We start from the raw sequence: 21,333 nt of genomic DNA, 5'->3' as shown, positions 1-21,333 counted from the left end.
TCCTCATTTACATATTTATTGCATTGGACTCAAATCTGGCGAGTGATTGATGTGGAGCCTGCCTCCTGAATTTTTAGCGGCCCATTATTATGAAAGAGAGGGAGGGGGCTGCAGCACGTCAGTGTACTTCTGATTAAAGTTGAAGAGGACAGAATCATGAGTGTTCTCCACCTACTTTCTCTTCCCGCATGGTGCTTAATCTGTAAGGCCAAGTGTGGAGAAGATTTCAGCATGTTATAGATGTTGACAAGTCATTTACTCACAAAAGGCAAGGCAGATATGCTTGTTAAGATTTTAATCAGTGTTTCACTTGCGGTTAATTTTTAGAGAGTATAATGACAATATAATGAATCTAAATGTAACATTTTCGGTTATTCTAGGATCAACTTTTGGAAAGCTTAGCATGATTGACTTAGACAGTAACATTATACACCTGTAATGTAAATTGACAAACAGCTGCCAGTTCTGGTCTTGATAACCTGATAACATGATTATAAGCTGTATAGCTGTATCACTACCATTCTGTGAAATCAACAATTTATGATCTTTCTTCAGCAAAAGATGTTGCCGCACAGTGCTTTACATAGAAAATAAAAAGGATCCAAAAAGACAACATGTGACATAAATTCTGAAATATCATACCATATTTGGACACTGAATGGTTTTACGCAGTGTGTGTTGCAATTGTAGTTTATAGTGAGACAGAGACAAAGACATGAGACACAGAAGGTTGAAGCTTCTCTCATTTGCAATCAAGCACATAATGTTTGAGTGTAAAAAAAAGTCTCCTCTGCAAAATGTATGTGTGTAATGAGGTGGAGAAGCATGGTGGAGGTGTTGTTAGATATCATATGGGGGAGGGAGGGGAACAATTTTGATAATTGTTTCCAAGCCACCAGTATAAATACACCTAATTTTGATCCAATGATCTTTCTGGCAAAATAATAAGTCTAGGAAGTGGAAGTTGTCTTTTTCCATGTCACTAGTTTTAGCAATCGGCAATAAACTTCTACGACATTGAGTGAAGGAAATGCCTTTGTCTAAACAGGTATATGAGATTCATTCATCAAGTATATTAACCTAAAATGTAAGTCTTTCTTGCAGCCAAAGCAAAGACACATAATTCACAGGTCAGACACAGATGAAGCAGTTTTGCAGCAGTATTAAATTACAATCATGGCTTTCCTTGTGCAAATTGTCATTTATCTGAATCTAGAGTCTTCTTCTGGAGAGAAAAGGTTCGTTCAAGTCTTTACTTTCTCCACCTCACTGATGGAGGTGGGACAGCTTCTTGAGAGCTCATTAACATCATTATCAGTCTGATTTGAATGCAGGACACCAACACTGTTAGATGACACTACGCTATATGCTATGTTGTCGAGAACAATGATTTCCCTGGTTGGTTGCCTTTGTCCTTCAGAGGCAGAGGACACTGGTCACAAATCCAACCATTCCACAAGCCTTGTGAGAAGCAGTAAACCAAAATTTCCATAGGGAGTTGGCTTTGCACGCTCCACTGATATGCCTGTAATGCATGCATTTTAATGTCGCTCACCTCTCAAAACGGGCCACTGCTGGCCCGATGTTTGCATTCACCTAAACTCTTTTAGTCAGCAACTCTGTGCATACTATAACTCATAATGAGTATACAGTGCATGCATGTGTAGCAGACTGCATGTTCTTAAGTACAGGTGCAAGCTTCTTTTGAAGCCATCAATCAATGAGAATTGTTTTATGTTGGTATCCTACAGTACATGGTAAGGACATGAAACTTTGCACCACAATAGTGCAAGACCACCCGCCAGTGTGGTGTATGTGCAGGTTAGACTTAACAGATTTACTTGCTATATTTAAAACCTAAACTGGCAACAGTGCAGAGTTCAATACCCCTGTTCAATGTGAGGAGAAGATGATGAACATGAATATGGTCCATACTAGCCTTCATATACTAGTAAATGCAGTATGGTCCAATTAATGAACATCTAAACATTTCTACACTTCACAATGACAATGCTAGCAAGTTGATTCATAAAAGTACATAATGTTTACCATGCTCACCATCTTACTTTAGCATGCTAGCATGCCAACATTTGCTAACTAGCACTATAAACGCAACTGAGGCTGATGGGAATGCCATTACATTTGTAGGCATTTGGTCATAAACCAAAGAAGCCACACAAACTGAAATTTTGACCTGATGGTGGCGCTATATGAAAGGTCAGCGATATTACAATACAATATTACAATTCAACCTCTGGGGACCATGAATGCTTGTACTAAATTTCAGGGCGATCCAATCAATAGTTGACAATCAATAAAAAACAAAAATGGTAGCACTAGCAGAAAAGTCAAGGGATCACCAGAGTTACCAGGATTCATCGTTTGGGAGCCATAAATACCTGTGCAAAACTTCTGTCCAATAGTTGTTGAGATATTTCAGTCTGGACCAAAGTGACCAACATTGCCATCTCTTGACCCAAGCCACACGCCTAAAAACTACGTACTGATATTTACTGAGAGATACAGTTGTCAGTGATTTCTTGCTGGCCTGGCCTTGCCCACTTTCCCACTTGCCATGTGGATCTGTCACTACTCCTATCATTTCCATACCAGTCAATGACCTACAGTAATAATTGTGATCTATGGCTGAGGATGTAGCACCATGGTTGCTGACCTTTCCCACAATCTCATACTGGGCAACCTTCGCACCATGCCCCACACCTCCACCAACCTTATTCAGGGCCTCCATCCTCCCTCTCCCCCCTCATCCCTGCATCTCGTTGTTGGCTTGATGTACACGGTTCGCCACAGTCCAGTGGCTCCATGAATGTTAATGTCGGGATGGTGGGAGGGAGCAGAGGGGAGGGAGGGGTGGCTGCATGGTACAGGGAGAAGCACTAGTCTGCAATGTACAGCTATAAGGACTTTTTGCATATTCTTGTTCACATCAGCTAAGCTATTTTTCTAATGTTAATATCACTGATAAATCTACAGTCAGGTGTATGAGCAGCAGTATTAGGACACATAGCAAGCTAGTTAATTGTTTACTCAGCTACAGCATGATATTGATTTCTTCTTGAAGATGAACAGGATGCTGGTGGATCTGTTTTATGAAACCATAAAAACTGTGATTTTCAATGAAGTAAAGATTGAAAACTCCAGACCTCTGTCTTGTTCTAACACCTTCTTCCTCCTCCACCTGCAGCAGGTTAGTGTGTTCCTGAATTAGCCCTCCTCTCCGTCTTCCTGGTGTCTTCCTGCATTATGTGGTGATGATCACAGGGTGTTGTAATCTTTGACCCCCCTGGCACATTTCAAACATGGGGGATCGGAGATTAAGCCTCTCATGCAGCCTTCTCCCAAGAGATTCACTGCCTGACACCATCCTACATTAAAGATACAAAACATCGTTTAATTTTTGATCTATAGATGGAAATTGCTTTTCAGAACTTAAGTTTGTGCCTCATAATTTGAGTCTATCAAAACATTTTCAATCATGAGAGCCTTGAAATGCATGAAGAAATCTCACTCAAAAGGACAACCATCATAAAACAATATGCAAACAAATCAAACAATGTGACAACAGTGTTTTACTTCATGCTATTAGAGATTCAGATTAAACTCAGCTGCACTGTACGGCAGCATTGTTGTGGGTACTAAATTTAATGGAAATGGACTGCATTTATAACCCATACCCTTTACTTCACCATGTTGAGTAAGATGCGACTAATACATATGCATTAACATGTTGATTTACATGCATTCTGGTTGAAAAGCAAGTGGTATTTACTGCCTACATCAATTATATTAGCATAAATGCTTCTGTTTACCTATTCTTACCACTAGTTCATTTCTGATATGCAGTATGTTGTGCAATTTGTCAGTTTTGTTCAGTTAGAGATTGAAAATAATATGGAGGAAATTATAGGGGCACAAATGTGCTTGTGTAAAAAAAAACAGGTGTTCTGCAAAGTAATGAGGTTGTTGGTAGGATATGCAGGCTTATGACTCAGAGGTCATCTGTTTCTATCCTAGACTGGCTGGAAAAATCTACCAACAGTTACTCAACTCATAAGACATCTGAAAAGCGTCTTAGTGTGACTGGGCTGCTGTACACTTTGCAATATGGTTGAAATGTAAAAAGGCAGGCAGGCAGGCGGAGATGAGATGAGCTCTTCAGAATCCTAAGCCTGAAGAGAACTAGAACAGCTGGAGCCTCGCACTCCCTCTGTGTCGGTCTACTCTTTGTCACGGGCAGAAGACTTTTGTTTTCAGGCAGTAATCAGACAACCCTAGGGCTCTGTAAAGACCCTGTACGCTTTTCATCTCAACTGTTGCATACACCCCGCTAATTGGAATCCTGCAACTGGGTCATAGGCATTGTCTCTCAAGTGCTGTCAAGTCATTGAGACGCGTGAATGTGGAATTATGGTTCCCTCGGATGCATGATTGAGTCTCCCCTCTGCGCTATCTTAATGCCTCCATTTCAATCTCATCACAGACACTGATTTTCTCCTTTTTTTTTTACATGAATATTTCTTGCTGTTTCCTCCTCCCTTTTTGTCACAGTTCTGCCTGGAACAAGCAGCCTTTGGGGCTTGGTAATCAGAGAGTAAAAAATATAAGTCCTGTAAAAATAAATGGATAATAGATAAGTTTATAATAGGCCTTGGGTTGAGTTGTGACCTGAGCTTGACTGCTATGGCCAACCATTTTGATGCATTGCAAGATTGTTGTGTGCTCAGGCACATGGATTTATCATTTACCATTTAGCTTACCAAACCTTCTGTAGGGACATCAGAGATTTGATGCTTACACATGTCTCAGCTTGGTTCTATTATTTTAACTTAAAAGTAGCTATTTTCATCGAATAACGGAAGGCCAACACAGCCTTTCAAGACTGATGTAACTAAATGTATCTGATTGTAAATCAACACTTCTGGCCAAAATTGTAAACCAGAGAAAGGACAACATTAAGTTTCACTAAACAGTCCTCCTCCCTCCACTCCAGTGGTTGAGGAAGGAAACTGATTCTGCAGTTTGTCAGTGATTAAAAGAAGAATTAGCCAGCCTAGCATGCCACCACAAATGAGCAAAACCCTCTGGGAGACCAGAGAGACCAAGCAAGGCACATTTCCAATTATACCGCCAAATGACTCATTTTCTTATTGGGCCTCCTATAATTGTGGTGGGTATTGGGTGCATGCAACTCAATTTGTCTTACATATTTGTTGGTAGGATGGTAATAGAGTTGACAGAGCCAAGGGGATAATATGAAAGAACGAGACACAATAATAAAAAAAAAAGGATGAGATAGATCCCTCAATATTTGTTTGATCTGCTTCATCCTCCTTAAGACTGTTGAAGTTTAAAAGCCAGGGGAAAAAAATGCCACTTTAATCATCTGTGGGTTGAGGAATGGGAAGACTATCATTTTCGAGTAATCAGAAAATGTCTCTCCAGAGTAATAGACTTTGTTCCAACTGCTAAAATTAATGAGGCTTCCAGTGATGTGATTATCTGTCCTGAGGATCATCAATATATTCAAATAATTGACAAATTAAATTAGTGCAAATTCTTGGAAACTTGAGTTGTTTTTTTTAAAACCACATTCTTACTTTTTTTTTAATGTAACAAAAATATGGCTTTTAAATACTTTGCACAAACACACTTCAAACTAAGTTGGGTAAGCTTTATTAAATTTGCAAACACATATAGAGATCATCACTGTTAATTCATTCTCCATTCTTGAATAGGAAAAAAACAGTCACTTATAAAGCAACTGGACTACGTGTCAATACAGGCACATAAAAGGCACAGCACTGACCATGAAGCCATTTCACATTGCTAATGTTGCTTTTAAAGCAGAGCATATGACACAGTGAACTACATAACTGGATTCAACATTATGTTGCTGTTTTCATATTATGTACTCTTCCTTTTATGATACAGTTGTCTGGCTATTGGTAACAAACTCAAGTAGAGAAGTAATATGTGATTTAAGCATTATTTTTCAAAAAATATTAAAAATAAGTGACATTTCATATACATAAAGTACAAACTTTAAATAAACAGTTAATGTGGATTACAGTTAAAATTAGATGTCATATGTGACATGTAACATGTAAGTCCAGTGAACAGTGGCCTTTGTTCTTTCACAAACACACATTTAATGATTTAGCCATCTAATTGTAAATTCAAAAATAGTTCTTTAGTTTAAAAAAAAAACAAACAAATAAAAACCCTTCAACATCCAATGATTGGTTTTTGGGAGTAACACAATAGTTGTCCAAAAAAAGAAAAAATAATGATAATAACCCAAGGGAGAACAGAGTATTTTTCTAAACAAGCATGCTATTATCCACTCTGTGTGTTATCAATTCTCATTTAAATTATGACCACCTCTGAGTGTATTATTGTTTGCATCACTTTGTGCGTGTATGTGGGTGTATGTTTGTACACTAGATGTATACCAGAACAGTGGAAACTGTGCAGGTTTGGTTCTGGATGCAATGTGAGAGAACAGTAAGCAGTAAAGTGCATCTGAAGCAGCATGTGTGAGAGTGAGAACAGAAGGGACAGCTGTTATATTGTTGTGAGCCGAGCTGCCCATTGCTCACTGCAGGGTAACTGTGAAACAGCCAGGGTCTAAAAGGGACCTTGTCTCTGCTCCCTGCTGGGCTCTCCTGTCCAAATCTGTTGTAGTGTTCCCCCATCTCTGTTAAGTAACTAAGTGCTCCCTACTTAAAGGTGTAAAACCCCTTTTCTTGCTAATGCCTCCAGCAATGTGTTGTCATTGTTGGTCATCAAAACACTTGCAAATCTGAACAAGCATATGTCAAAAACCAAGGTGCATTTTCATATGACAACAACAGTCTAAATGGACTGTTGTGTACACTCCAGTTCAAAAGAATGGAGGCCACTGATTATCATGGAAGCAGAAAACATCCACTTGGGTCAAATGTGTAAACTCCAAACATATTATTACATATTAGTAACTAGATATTTCTTTAGTCATTTTTCAATTGCACTTAATTACAAAATACACAAACTGATCTACTCACTAGCATACGTGTAAGACATTTACAAAATGTTATAATTGATGTCAGTCGTCTGCACTCTTAGCGAGCTTAGTGAGAATCATTGCCAACGATTCATCAGTAACCTGGCAACTGCCAAGGGCCATCACGTTGGCTCATCCAGCCTCAGTTTCCAGTCCAGGTCCCCGTCAGGAGCCAGGCTCCTTTAGCTGTGGTTGTGGCCTGAGCTGTGCTTCAGCCAGCCAGCCAGGCAGGGAGGGAGGAAGGGAGGAGAGGCTGGGCTCACACTAGGAGGAGGCTGACGTCTCCATAGTGGACAGGATACGGACCACCTCAGCTCTCTGTGTGGGTGAGATGTGCTGGGTCATGTGCACAATAGAATCCATGGCGACCTCGGGATTGGCTTGAACGAGGCTGAAAATGAGAAGGGGGGAAACAAAAGAAAACAACGTCATAATCATGCAAGGAAAGCTGGATTTCACATGTTTGTCAAGTTGGCGGATGGGGGTAATGACAGGTGAAAATGAGTTGCGCTGTATAACTCTTCACCGCTTTGAAGAAGCATTGCTTAGAAGCATCACCTGCGAATCTGCTTGAGGATGTGATCTCGGCGGATGTACTTGATGTTCTCGTCGATGACAGACCTTGCGCCCTCTTCTTCAGCTAGTTGTCTCTCCAGCCATCCCACCACCTCTTCATTGTTATCCCACAGATAGGCCTGTTATGAGCGAGATTCAAAGTATTCATGGATTAATACAGCCTAGAAATCACATTTACTCTCATGGATTGAGTGTGAACTAAAAAAAGTTCAGAGTAAACAATCTTGAGACTTATAGATAATGTATGATAAAATATATTGAATATCACACATAAAATAAATATCAACAGCAACAAAAGAGATGGACAGGCACAAAGTGGGGGTCTGATGTCTTGTTGACTGGACCTGATAAGGTAATTAGTATTCATGAGTGCTGGCATCTCTGATCCCAAACAAAGCCAGGCTGGAGGGCTTAGCAAAGATTTAAGGGTGGAGGAGTTTAATGGGCTCTTGCCTTTTTATGAACAGTCCTGCTTGAGGTCCACAAGAACATTTAATGCCCTTATTAATCATTTTTAATCTGTTTGCTTTTAATTAAGAAACAGCGTGTTGCTCTCCTATCTGCACGTGCCAGGGCCGTGATTAATTGTGGCTTAAGACAGCCAGTCCTGATTGGGATAATATATTAGCTAACAAGAAGGCCACTTCTTAGGAGATCTCTAATGCTGGGCCGGCTCCTGTCACCCCCCTGGCTGGTCCTCTGAGCCCCGAGACTGGGTTGGAAGGAACAGCATTTCTGCTTCTCTGAGGGATGTTTATTTTCATTTATTACCAGTTATCACTCCATCTGTATTTAATCACGAAGATTTAATAGGAATGCCAACTACTTCTTTATCTGGCACACCTTGTAAACAAGGAAATGGAATTTCAGGATAAAAATAACACCTTCTGTAATTATTCCCAACAGCTAGGAAGGTGTTTACTTGAGTGCATCTACAAACTTCCCTGAAAAGAAATAAACTAATTTAGAGTTCACTATCACCTATTTAATACTGGCATTATATGCCGAAAACACAGTTATCTGTCAGTGACTCACTCAATCATTCATCACAGGAGACTGAATGACTTTTATTATGAGTAGATAACAAACTATGAAATCTATAAATACATGAGCAAACATGACAAGTTTGTGATAAAGGACTAGTGACGTGCACAATCTACTGTTCTGATGTGAAACATAACAACAATATAATAACATACTCAATAATGCTGCTTTCAAACATTTTAAATGTAACTCTTAGTTAAATTTTTAGTCCTTAAAGTCCTTCAGTTCACAAACTGGCAAGGCCTTTGAGCTATTATTTAATGTTTTCTACATTTTCCAGCTCAAAGTCACTGAATATTAAGCCTAATAAAGCCTAAAAGTGTTGGGTGAGTGTTACCTTGACAGCCCCCTCGGCCTCCACAAACCAGCGGCGCAGCATTGCCTGGATCTGGCCGTCTGTCAGCTCACTGTTGGCAGCTTGGATCTTCCTCTTTACTGTGTCCTCCAGGAGCAGACGCCGCAGACGCCAGTAGAAGAACTGACGGCAGGTTTGCCATTCCAGGATATCCTGTGAGAGGCACAAGACAAAAGAACTGCTATTATCACCCACATTTAACATCTCATTTAGAACATCACATGAGAAAATGCGTTTCATTCCTTATGACAATTTAAACATGGATATGGATACTTTTTCTAGCTTAACACTGCTGGACCACATAAAAAGGTACATTTGATGTGAAAATTCCTGACAGATACTGTCAACAAATCCACTGATTACACAACCGTAGGCTATATTAATATGTGTGGATTCATAAAACAAACTGTCTGATTTAACTCAAACTACAAACAATTTAAAGTTAAATTCAGGTCTATGAGAAGTCTGGTTATAATATTAATTTCACTATTGATGTGGATTTAGTGATTTAAATACAGCACTTATAAAACTGATATACTTGATTAGAAGATGCAGACCAGTACAGTTATTGAGTATTTACAGTCCATAGTGTGGAAATACCCTGACTACCATCCACCCTTTAACACACCTCTGGTCATGTGAGCAAAGTGTGTGTGTGTGTGTGTTTGTATGTGAACAATGGGACTGGAAAGGCACAGACTAAGATGGTGCCTGAGGCTGCTCTGTGCTTTCTAAGGTGATTGACCAGGGTCATCAGAAGATAATTATGAAGACGAGCCTCACAGCCTGGTGAGATGAAACATTATTCACTGGGCAGGTGCAGCAGCAGCAGTTAGACTGATACTCCCCCTGTGGGCTTTTCAAGTTATTCACATACTGCACATTCATACTGTAGCAATACATGCACACAAGACAGCATAAAAAAGAAAAGTGCTCACCGTGATTACGCCCTTCTCTTGCATACGACCCGGGGTGTCATGGAGGTCTGCAAACTGCACAGCCACCTGGTGGTAGATGGGCAGCAGAAACTCCTCGCGTTCCTTCAACTTGGTCTCCAGCTCTTTACGATCAGGAGGGCTCAGCTCTGGGGTTCCTGTTGGAGACAGTGAACAGCAAAGTACAAGGAGTTTTAAAATAATACTACTAAACGCTATATGGATGAGTATATGGATAAGAATTTGCAGTTAATGCTAATTGGTATGACAGGGATTGGGTTTAGGTGCTAAAGCCAAAAATTCTATCTTCACATGTTTGACCTTCACTTATAGTCCCATTACCATCAAATCAGGTTCTACATGAGTATGCAGCTGTGAAGTAACTCTTGCTAACAGCATTTTGTTTTAGCGCTCCCCCAAACCCCTTGCTGCTGTCACCAAAGATTGATTTCTGTCAATTCCAATCTGTAAGCTCTCAAACCCTCTATTTCACTAGTTCGCCCAAAGCGCTAAACCCACACAGCATTGGACCACAGTTTCTCTGAGCCCCAATGAAAATCAATAAGTTGCACAGCAGAGCTGGTGATTGATCCAAGCAGGCTGTGATTGACACATCTCCCAAGGGAGTGCAGAGAAGATGATACAATCAACACCAAATAAAGAACAACAGTGAACACACACATGTTCCCACCTGATATATTACTTCTTACTAAAACAGTAGGGGAGAACGACACTACAAATGAGGACAAGGCTATAGTGGACAAAGACGCTGGTAAAGAGCTATAATTAGAATTGAACCAAGGGACTCACCCAGTCTTTCAGCCAAGCCAGTGTAGACCGGATCAACTCTTCTCATGGTCTTCACCAGGTCCTTTCTCCTAAACTTGATCTCCACTGTTCCTTCAGGCTCCAACACTCCACCTCTGGAGACAAGAATGGTTTGAGTGGACAAAGGTGGTTTGATAAAGATTACAACTTAACCTTAACCCTCTTTTCCGTCGAACTCACCGGCTGTCCTTGTCAGCGTACATCTCCATGTGACGAGGGTTGATGGTGGGATCTATAACCACCCAGGAGCCTCCCCTCAGCTCAGCCTGGGGTGGAATATAAACCAGAACTGGCTGCTTGTACTCTCTCAGCCCATCCACAATGTAGGCCCCAAACTTCAACACCTGGTCGTACATATCTAAGAAGGAGAATTTCATATGAGATACTGAACAGGTTTAATCCCACATTGACCGATTACCATGAAAGCAGAAGTACCTTTCATTCCTCCGGAAAAGCCCCTCCAGTTGGCAAACACTATAAGTGGAAGGCCCTCTCGGTTCAGGTCCTTAATGGCCTGAGCGGTTTTGAAAGCAGAATCTGGGAACCATACCTGTCCTGCCTGCTGGATGATCTAAATATACAAATCACAAAGTCAGCATTACTACCTGGGCATATGTAAATGTATAAATAGTTTGGTGTCTGTTCACTCCTGAGTATATGCATTGGGCGACCCCCCCTTACCTTAGCCTCTGAGTCCAAATTGGCTGGATCAGCTGGGATTGACAGCTCCACTGACCTGGTTTCAACGGCAACCACTCCAGTAGGTATACCACCCAGTCTGTGAAGAGAGGCCACTCAGCGCTAATGTCTACATTTTTGAAAGCTAATATGTTTCTCTATGGTGTAAACTGATTCATTTTTTGGCAATATGCCATGTGGGTTTAAAGTTTTGTTTGGGCACTTACCTGGCTCTGCCTACCACCACACTCTGAGCCCATGGCTGCATCATCTCTATGAAGGAGCCATGGTCAAAGAAACCGCTCTGCCAGGAACCCTTTGGACCTTTGTATACAGAAAGGACAGAGATTGCATAATGGTAAAAAAAGGGTGAAACAGGAAAGAAAGCAGAGTTAATTATTGCAAAACTTTTTTTCTTCTATTTGTATAATCCATAGCTTTCTTCCTCATAGAGTCCAAAGTTGTGTATTTTATTTAAACTCAGAATGTGTAATCTTGTCAGCAACCATGATGGATGACTGTATAAGGAGGTTTCCTCAGCTATTTTTCTGCCTGCATACCCTGAGAAACATGCCCAGTCTATGAGGTTACCATTCAATTAAGCCTCGCCACTCATCACTACCAGAGACGTTGACTGGCTTCCCACACAGTTCCCCCCTCCAATCTCTTTGCTGTTCCTTGCTGTAATTACACTGATATGGAACCTGCTCAGTCCTGACCTGCAGTGTAAAACACACTGCATCCATTTTGGTGCTATCTTGATCTTGCCTTTAGCAGCATGATATTAAGCTTCACCGTTTCTCTCTTAGTTTCTTAACAGCTTCTCTCTAGTAATGAATTATTTCAACCTTTAAACCAGGAAATATCAGGCTGAAATGATAAATCTTTATATTTACTTTAAACAACAACAAAAAAAGAGAAAAATCCAGGCTTACAACTGCTGATAAAGCATTTTGGATGGAGAGGACAGTAGAGGAAATGAGCAAAAGTGAAAATGTATGAGTCATTGTCATCATAGCTTTAGCCAGGATGCTATATAAGGCAATACAAGCTTTAGCACAACTGGAGCAGAGGATGTCCTGAATGTAGGACTGCAACTAACAGTTGTTTGAGTATTTGGTCATTAACATTGAACATTTGGTCTATAAAATACATATAAAATGTAACCATCACATGTTCAGCTGACATCTCAAAATTGCATGTTTTGTCTAACATACTAGTAATCCAAAACTTAAAAATATTTACAATTATTTAAAAGCAAAGAAAAGCAGGAAATCCTCACATCTAAGAGCTTGATCATTGATTGCAAATGTTTGACATTTTGCTCCATAAATGATGAATTGATAAATGAATTAAATGATTTAATTGACTGAATTTGACACCTGATGACATCAGATGGGTAATGTTTTGTTAAATGGGATCCAAGAAACCCCCCAAAAATAGTTTAAAGAATTATTCCTACTTACTAATATTTAAGTAATCAATAGTAATACATTATGATATAATCACAACACGTTCCCAAAAATAAGTTTCCATTAGATTTTTCTCTGGACACTCAGACAAGGCACTCACTCTGGCTGGGACGTCCTGCTAACATCCAGCGAGGGTCATAGGGAGCCTTTGTAGGGACAAACTCCACTGGCCGATCGATGGGATCCTTGGAGTTGAGGATGGGCACCGGACTAGATTTACACTGAGGAAAAGAAATGTCCATATTTTACAATAAAAACCACACAGCTCTAAACATGGGGATAAATGAACTGTACATTTATCACACTGAAAGCATCTTATTCAACACCACAGCTAAATATTACCTTGGGCATGTAGGACAGCCACTGCAGGAGAGTGAAGACTCCCTCAAAGTCATCACAAACAGTACTGTGGGTCACACCATTGTTGTGCATGATTTGAATTCCACCAAGCTGGTTATTTGATGTGTACACTTCTCTGCCCAGCACCTAGCATAGGGGAAATAAAAAGGTGTGGATTTCATATTTAATGATAATATTTTTCTTTCTTGAAATCTCAGACTTTCAGACATTTGACTCTGGCTTTTTAGGCATACACCATTGACAGGGTATATGCCTAAAAACTAAGGCTTTTGAGGGTAAATCACACTGAGTCATATGCAGCAGAAAATTGCTGCAGCTCTTCTAGTGAGAAATACTTGAAAATCGGAGCAGCAGTTTTCTGCCCAGTTTAATTTAGTGTGGATTTACCCTTTAAAAGTCTCCTCTTTCTGCCCTCCAATGGAGGAAACAGAGTTAATCCACTGCTCATGTTGTGCAACCTTGGCTCAGAATGGAAGGTGTCACCAGGCTTCTGGTCTGGGGAACTGTGGATCAATGTGATCGCACACAGACATGCCAGGTAACAGCAGGGACCCTGCATTACATTGCCCCACTGCCTCGTCAGTACAGGTGATCAGCAGCCAGAAATCTCTATCACAGCAGTTACAGGTGGGTGGCAGCACCTGCCACTCTTTCTAGGGGATTTTCTAACAGACGGTGTGAATTAACACGTGCCCTTTCTCCAAAGGACTTCATTCATTCGCATGCTTGAAAGTGGCTCACATTCCTTTTTGGTTGCTGTGTTTATTCAGAATTCTGTGATGATATGAGGCTATTGTATCATGGTGAGATAGAAGCCACCAAACTACTTTTGCCCTCGAAAGTGCCACTGTGCCAACCTGAAGCCATAAAATCTCACTCCCAGCCCACCCTATTTTCATAAGCAGGCAAGAACAGGTGGCAGGGCACTGACATGGCTCCATAAAAATCAGAGAGGAGCTCAATCCCTACCCTCCGCTCTCACCTTTTCAGCCATCATTTACTTTCTTTATTACCATTAATGGTTATGTATCTGCCTACAAATCTAGGGCACTCTCCTAAAGCTGTCAGGAAAGCCTGCGGCCCCAAGAAACATTGCAGTCACCTTGACATACACAAAGCCCCTGTGCCTCCGGCCATCGCTGGCTTCATTAAGATTTCACAGCAGAGAGAAGAGAAGGGGATATAGGAGCAGGGACAGAGGGAGATGACTGGGGGGAAGAAAAGAGAGGCCAACTGGATGTAACAGCTCACTGGGGTATTTGTGCTAGTAGTTACTATCCAGTCCCCATGAAAATATGAGAGCTTTCCAGCAGCTAATGAAATGATGATCTCTGGGTGGCAGCCTCCTGCTCTCCATTAAGTTTCAGTTAATAGCCAGGAAACCACATGATGATGAATGAGAAAAAAAACAAAAACAAAAAAAAAACCTTTGTGTTGCCAATAAAATCACCATTTTAGAATTAAGACAATCAGTTGTAAACAAAGAATATATTGCAATACATTCCACATTGTGTATTTTCACAAATGAAGCTAAACAGTGGGGACATCTAAAAACAATTCAGCTTTCAGCAAATAGGTATGCCATCATTGGGCCATTTGCATGATTTGTCATGTTGCTATCTGTCATCTAATTTGAAATGGAGTCATCTTAATGCACTGACAAGGACAGAGAATGGAAAGCAAGACAAGAGGAGGTAGTGAAGCATGTAGGCATGCACACGCGCACACACACACACACACACACACACACACACACACCGATCAACTGCATGCAGGAAACAATCTGCCTCAGCAAAACTTTTCATTTTGATTAAAAACAAATGATATGGGTGTCCTGCGCTGCAGCCTCAGGCATGTCAGTCTATTTCTATGCAAATACAACTTCATGCTTCGTTTTCAATTATTCCACTATGAGTGGCAGGCAGGCCTGTGGTTGGGATTGAAAGGGAATCCTAGTAGAACATAACGAGGCAGAAGGAGGCCTGATCGCCGAGTTGGAACAAGCACCGAAATCATAGTACACTTTTCCAATTTCTTCATTCGACCCCGTCATGTCCTGGTTCACAATCTGGAATTCCTGTTTCTTCTCCATATATTTATTGTAAAAAATAAAAACAGACCATCAGTCGCAAAAAATTGTTTACACATGCGCACACAGCTCCTTTCCTTCCTCTCATATAGCGGAAAATTTTAATAGCCAACTAATGAATATTTATAGTGAATTCCTCATTAAAATGCAGTCGATTAATTGTCTGAATTTAGAGATAACTCATTTGGTGCTCATTCGGTGTCACAGGAGAAACACAGTGCAGACACACACACCAGCATCGTATTTTCAATTAAAAACACTCTATAATACTACACTCTCTATAATGGACTGAAATACACATTTATATTGGAAATTTTACCTTGTTGAGTGCTCCGGCTCCAGTGAGGATGATGTGAGAGTTGTCCACTTGAATGGTTCGCTGTCCAAGCCTCACCAGATAGGCCCCAATCCCTATGGCTCGGCATGTGACCTTTAGGGCAAGACAATCACGTTAAGGCTTTTAATAAGTGTGAAGATACTGGATGCAAGCTCGCGAGCAAATGAACTCTTTGTATGGAATACGTCAGTCATTGATATCACACAAGCTTACAGCTCAAGGCTAAGGAGGAGACTACATCTATGCATGTATGTGTTTTTTGTACACAAGTGTGCCTACTTCAGTCTTACCAGGTTCATGGTGATGATCTCCTCATAAGCCAGAGAGGATTCTCCAGCAATCATACCAGACCCTTTCAGATTCTCCACACCCAGCCCCTCATCCTTTCCTATGATGTCAGTGATCTTGTACCTGCATGACAACACATATATTCACTCACAGCCAGACATGACAGTCCAATAGCTTTCCCTCCCACTGTCACCTTGGTTGTAATCTCATGGGCTTCAAATCATCCAGTCATGCACACTGATACAACGCCAGTTTGCACAATCATGTCCTCACAAAATTAAGTGTCCTGATATGTAATAAGACAGATGTACCTGGATTCTCCCTCATCCTCCACATGCTCACAATGCACGGAGTTCAGGGCTGAAACCTTCTTATAATCCTGAGGTGTAAGGTAGAGATACTTGAAACCCTGTGGGGGAATATAACAATCAGCTTAGTTATAATAGACAGTGATGTAGATGCAAAAGAAAAAAGGCCGATAAATATTTTTTAAGGCAAGAAAAGAAAAGACTAAGTTGGGGAATTTTGGATAACAAAATCTAAAATGGTTATAACAAATTCAGTAAAGGAATCCCACAAATGCAATGGTACGTGACTGAGACTTTGCTGGCTGACCTTATAGGGGTCAGCTGGATCTTGCCAGGCCACATGGAACATGTGTCTGATCTCCTCTGCCAGGCCAATGCGGGCACCGCTGTTGGCTGCGATGTAGATTCGAGGGATGCCGCTCTCTCGTGCCATCTCTGAGGCTCGCAGGAACAACATGTCCTCCTGGGGCCCAAATGACCCTATCTTGTGTGTGATGTCATTACTTATGACGATGATCTCACGTCCAGCTGGATATTCTGGCGTGCGCAGGGTCATCCGCCATGCCACCATACCAATCTGGACAGACAGAACAGAAGATCTTACTTACTAGAGACACGGTACTGATCGATCTATAAATCATTAGTTTATAGGTTAGACATTAATTATGTTGTGTAATTTGGATGGAGATTAAGTCTGAAATTCTACATGGTTTTCGAACTGGAATTCAGACCCAAGCATTCTATTTTATTTTATATAGTATACGCAGAATTAGGTTTTATTTCTCAATAAACTTTCAATGATGCATGAAGTTTTACCATGTGATAACGGTATTAATCACGCAACAACAGAGCCGAAGAAATGGAGTCACACCGACAGTAAAAGGGAAATTGCACACGACATAGGAGGTGGACAGATGAAGAAAAAAGGTCATGTCAAAATAAACGTCTTCTTATTTTTATTGTTCATGAATCAAACTTGAAAAAAACAAACCTCATTGCCTCCTGGCAGTCGATTCATCTGCACCAGCTGACCCTGGGCGTCCAGAACCAGCTCTGTGAAGGTGAGCAGCTCAGAGGGAAGAGGGCATTTGGGCAAGTTGGCATAGGCTTGGCTAGAGTGCCACAGCTTTTTCAGAGCCTAGATAAAGAGATGCAATAGTCAGAGTCAATTTATTCTATCAAACTCCAAGCATAATAATCAAGATCTAAGTTAATAGTTTTTTTTTACTTTACCTGTCTGAACATTTCTGGAAAGTCGTAGACATAGGTGGTGCCCAGAGACTGCGCCTGGAAGCGCTTAGACTGCAGCAGGTCCTTGGTGACATAGGGTGTGTTGATGAGCATGCCATGCAAAGGACCCTGCTTGTCTCCATATGCTTGGAACATGATCTGGACAAGAAAGGAGGCAGGGAGTCATTTTACAGATGTACTGATTTCTTTAACAACCTTGGCATTAAGGTAACAAAAAAAAAAATCATGATTTTGAGAATGATGGTGTTGATGATAAAGCACATCTATTATACCCACTGCTACAAGATTAACCAGTACAAAGTGGCCTATGTAGCAATCGCTTGTACTATACACTAGTGCACATGTTCACACAGAAGCACAACTCAGATGTTAAAGAACAATGTACACAGGGAGTGGTGACAGCCTTAAGAGGACATCAAGCTACAGCATCATACATTTTCAGGGCTATCAGACAAACAGAACCATTCACTTGCCACCTCTTATAAGCAGGCTCTTCCAATCACTGACTGTTATAGGCCCACAACACCTCGTTCAACAGTATGTTGTTTTGTCCCAACAGCATTGCACTTCACACTAAAAACATCCACATTATCTTGCAACTAGACTTTGGCTTATTCTAAACTCCCAACATTACTCATTTTCTTCAAATTCAATGCAAGAAATGCTACCAGTTCATTCCCAACCATGTCTAGAATCTTTAAATGGAAACTTAATTCTCTCACATTCACTATTATGAAACTAAAGTGACCACCCAGCAAAATTAACAAGGACAGACAGAAAAACAACAGGTGAAATATGTACCAAGATAATGGGATTTTTTGCCTTTTGCCTCATGTAGAATTTACCAAAGCCTATTACAGTTATTCAACAGTGACTTACAACTGAGTGGATGGATGTAATGATGGATGTGATGATGGATGTGATGATGGATGGATGGAGGGATGGCTGGATGGATGAAGTGTAACTTACCAGATCAGCTGCGAGGAGAAACATATTACTAAAAGAAAGTCCACCAGGCTAAGGGCAAGACACCATACTGGATCTCTAATCCAACTCAGTTTTAAAAATCAGAAATTCTATATTCTACTGCATAAAAATGACAAACGTCATCTTTAACTTTACAAGAGAGGCTAGTAAATTGCATTCTGGGAGCTGAGGGTTCCAGGATGGAGCAGAAGCCCTTTGCCAGTGACTGGATAGTGAGCAGATGAGATGGAAAATGTATGAGTGCCCCACCTGTCGGTCTTTGGGCCCCACCTGTCCCGTTCGGGAATCAGTGACCTCCTTGTACAGGCTGATGTCCAGGTAGTAGCCTGATTCGTTGGTGAGGAAGAGGCGGATGGGAATTTGCTTTCCTGTTGGAGTCAGGCGGATGTTAATTTTCAGTTCGGCCTGCAGGACACGCAGCTTCCACAGGCGGCTACCGTAACGCATCACCATGGAGCGCACAGACTCCTCGATCTGAACATAAGTTTGTAGAGAAAGATTAGTGAAAAGCAGATGTTCGCCTCATTACTAACAACGTGAGCTGTGGTCCAACAGTGAATCAGAGATGTGCGTGTGTGTGTGTGTGACTGTTTCACAAACCTTTGATGGGTCCATGATGACTGTTGGGACAAAATTGAGGAAGATATGGTTGCAGTCTGTTCGTACAGTTGTGTTGTTGAAAGCCACCTCCAGCTCATCCATGGCCTCCAGCAGCAGACGCTCTGCTTCATTGTGAAGGTACTCAAAAGAGGCCTCCTAGTGAATGAACAGATAGAAACAAAACCGTCAGTAAGGAGCAGGTGTGATTAATTTGTGGAATCAAAATTAAGGACACAAACAACTGTGTAGGAGCATCAAAACGTCTGAAAAAAGCAAAAAAAAATGATATGATAAAATTATGTTAATTTGTTATTTGAATATGATAAAAAATCATCAAGAATGGCAAACTAAATGTTAACCACACTAATACAAAAGTTCCTTTTTGTTCTTCTGTGTTCTCACCTTTGTGACTAGATCAGAGTGGCGGATAATGGCTCGCACGAAGAAACGGTAGTCTGTAACCTCTGTCCCCACCTCCACACGGGCTGCACCCAGGTACAGGTGCATCTTGTGGTTGGCACATGGAATGGCAGTCAGGGCGAAATTACGCATGCGGTTGAGCTCCAATTGGAAAGCTAGTGCCGGCTCCAAGTGACGATAGATCCTGTCCTCTTCGAACTATGGAGACACAGGCAGGACACAATCACAAACAGCAATACACTACACAAGACTTTCCAAAGGAACTTTTTCTTTACAATTAGTTTTCCCTGCCATCATCTCTTCAATTAACAAAAATAGCTCAAATTGACAATTTCAGGAACACTGACTTCATACAACAGAAAGATGCCTGTGAGCCACACACTGTATTAAGTAAATGAAATCAGGGGCAATCTCAATCTCAGAAAGCTGCTAATGGGTGTCATTTCTCTTAAATGGGAGACATAATTAAAGAGTTCATTACTTTAATGAGTTTTGGTGGTGTCATTGTAGTGAAACTATCAGGGGTAACGGAGAGGAAGAGCCATCACTAACTGTGATAGAGTGAAATTCAACACAGCCAAAGGGTTGAAAAGTTGTTTCTTATAACCACAACATAGTTTTGAATGGTCTCCTGGCTAAATGAAAAATGTGTCCACATTGAAATTTTCAATGCCATAATAATCTGGCAAATGTTTTGTTAATAGACTTAATAAACACATATTTTTTAATAGACTTGGTCTTTTCCACATGGGCCAACACCAATTTGGCCATCAAAAATTTTAACAGTAGGAGTGATGATTTGACACTTACCTTGTCTCTGGCACGGAATGTGAAAAATTTGGGAAATTCTCTCTGTGTGGAAGATAGTGAGATAGAGATGGAAAAAAAACATCAACATGTCTTCATAACAAAAACCTTGGTTGTAAACCAAAACAACAAATACCAAATTAGTTAGACATGCACCAACTATAAATCTAATCACAGGTGAAGATAAGCTATTCTGGGCATGTCTTAAATTGCTACACCAGTATATATGGAGTATTATGCAGTGATCATCAGTTCCTTGTTGTATATGCTGTGGGCCCCGTGCACCTTTACTACGGTAATTTATCTATCAGGGAAACACTGTGTATTCACTCTGACGACAAGCTCACACAGTCATGGTAATAGGCTACATATATAGCACCACTCACTACACTAATGAATAAAACATTTCCTTTTTTCAGAGACATTTGATTCTCTGAATAATGCCTGCTAGCCCTGTTGGACGTTATTAGATAAAGTGTCCCACTTGCCAAAACAATGCCAAACCGATTGGAGATGCTCTCATCAGCTCACAGCCTTCATAATAACGACAGAGCAACACACTGAAAACCTCCACAGCCATGATTTGACACTGTGATTACACATCATATTCACCACCTCTACAATGTAGTGAAATGAGAAAAACATTTTAGGGTGAGCTTGCAGAATGGTGCAAACTACTAAAACAAAACCCTCCATGTAACAAGGGCCACATAATGACAGTCACACTAGCTAGCATAATAAGTTCTCATCAGAGACTGTGGTCCCATCAAAAGAAAAATCAAAGCCCATTGTCCAAATAACACGAGAGGCCAAAGATCAGGGCATTTCTCAAAATGTAATCCTTTCCCAAATCCCTGTCATTATCGCCATCATCTGAATGCTACTAAGGTGTTGATAATGGGTCAAATCTGGAAAGATAAATGTGGTCCAGTGTA

At 40.8% G+C, this 21,333-nt stretch overlaps 1 protein-coding gene across 6 annotated transcripts in view; it reads right to left on the bottom strand.

Annotated features, from left to right (window-relative positions):
- Positions 1 to 5,678: 5,678 nt before the first annotated feature.
- The window catches only part of acaca (acetyl-CoA carboxylase alpha), a 34,038-nt gene continuing 18,383 nt past the window's right edge, over positions 5,679 to 21,333 (bottom strand). For all 6 annotated transcript variants that reach the window (XM_044369674.1, XM_044369675.1, XM_044369676.1 and 3 more), the window contains 21 exons: positions 20,402 to 20,443; positions 19,574 to 19,789; positions 19,172 to 19,327; positions 18,821 to 19,045; positions 17,567 to 17,722; positions 17,325 to 17,471; positions 16,641 to 16,910; positions 16,337 to 16,434; positions 16,028 to 16,148; positions 15,720 to 15,830; positions 13,294 to 13,437; positions 13,052 to 13,172; positions 11,707 to 11,803; positions 11,483 to 11,579; positions 11,237 to 11,372; positions 10,982 to 11,159; positions 10,784 to 10,896; positions 9,977 to 10,131; positions 9,021 to 9,191; positions 7,622 to 7,758; positions 5,679 to 7,454 (listed from right to left, as the gene is read on the bottom strand). In XM_044369674.1, the coding sequence (XP_044225609.1) occupies positions 7,328 to 7,454; positions 7,622 to 7,758; positions 9,021 to 9,191; positions 9,977 to 10,131; positions 10,784 to 10,896; positions 10,982 to 11,159; positions 11,237 to 11,372; positions 11,483 to 11,579; positions 11,707 to 11,803; positions 13,052 to 13,172; positions 13,294 to 13,437; positions 15,720 to 15,830; positions 16,028 to 16,148; positions 16,337 to 16,434; positions 16,641 to 16,910; positions 17,325 to 17,471; positions 17,567 to 17,722; positions 18,821 to 19,045; positions 19,172 to 19,327; positions 19,574 to 19,789; positions 20,402 to 20,443 (3,018 nt within the window). In that variant the 3' untranslated portion in view covers positions 5,679 to 7,327. The remainder of the gene's footprint in view (positions 7,455 to 7,621; positions 7,759 to 9,020; positions 9,192 to 9,976; positions 10,132 to 10,783; positions 10,897 to 10,981; positions 11,160 to 11,236; positions 11,373 to 11,482; positions 11,580 to 11,706; positions 11,804 to 13,051; positions 13,173 to 13,293; positions 13,438 to 15,719; positions 15,831 to 16,027; positions 16,149 to 16,336; positions 16,435 to 16,640; positions 16,911 to 17,324; positions 17,472 to 17,566; positions 17,723 to 18,820; positions 19,046 to 19,171; positions 19,328 to 19,573; positions 19,790 to 20,401; positions 20,444 to 21,333) is intronic.

Source organism: Thunnus albacares, chromosome 13 (genome assembly GCF_914725855.1).
Source record: "Thunnus albacares chromosome 13, fThuAlb1.1, whole genome shotgun sequence".
NCBI classification, from domain to species: Eukaryota; Metazoa; Chordata; class Actinopteri; order Scombriformes; family Scombridae; genus Thunnus; species Thunnus albacares.
This window is presented reverse-complemented; position numbering and strand designations above follow the sequence as displayed.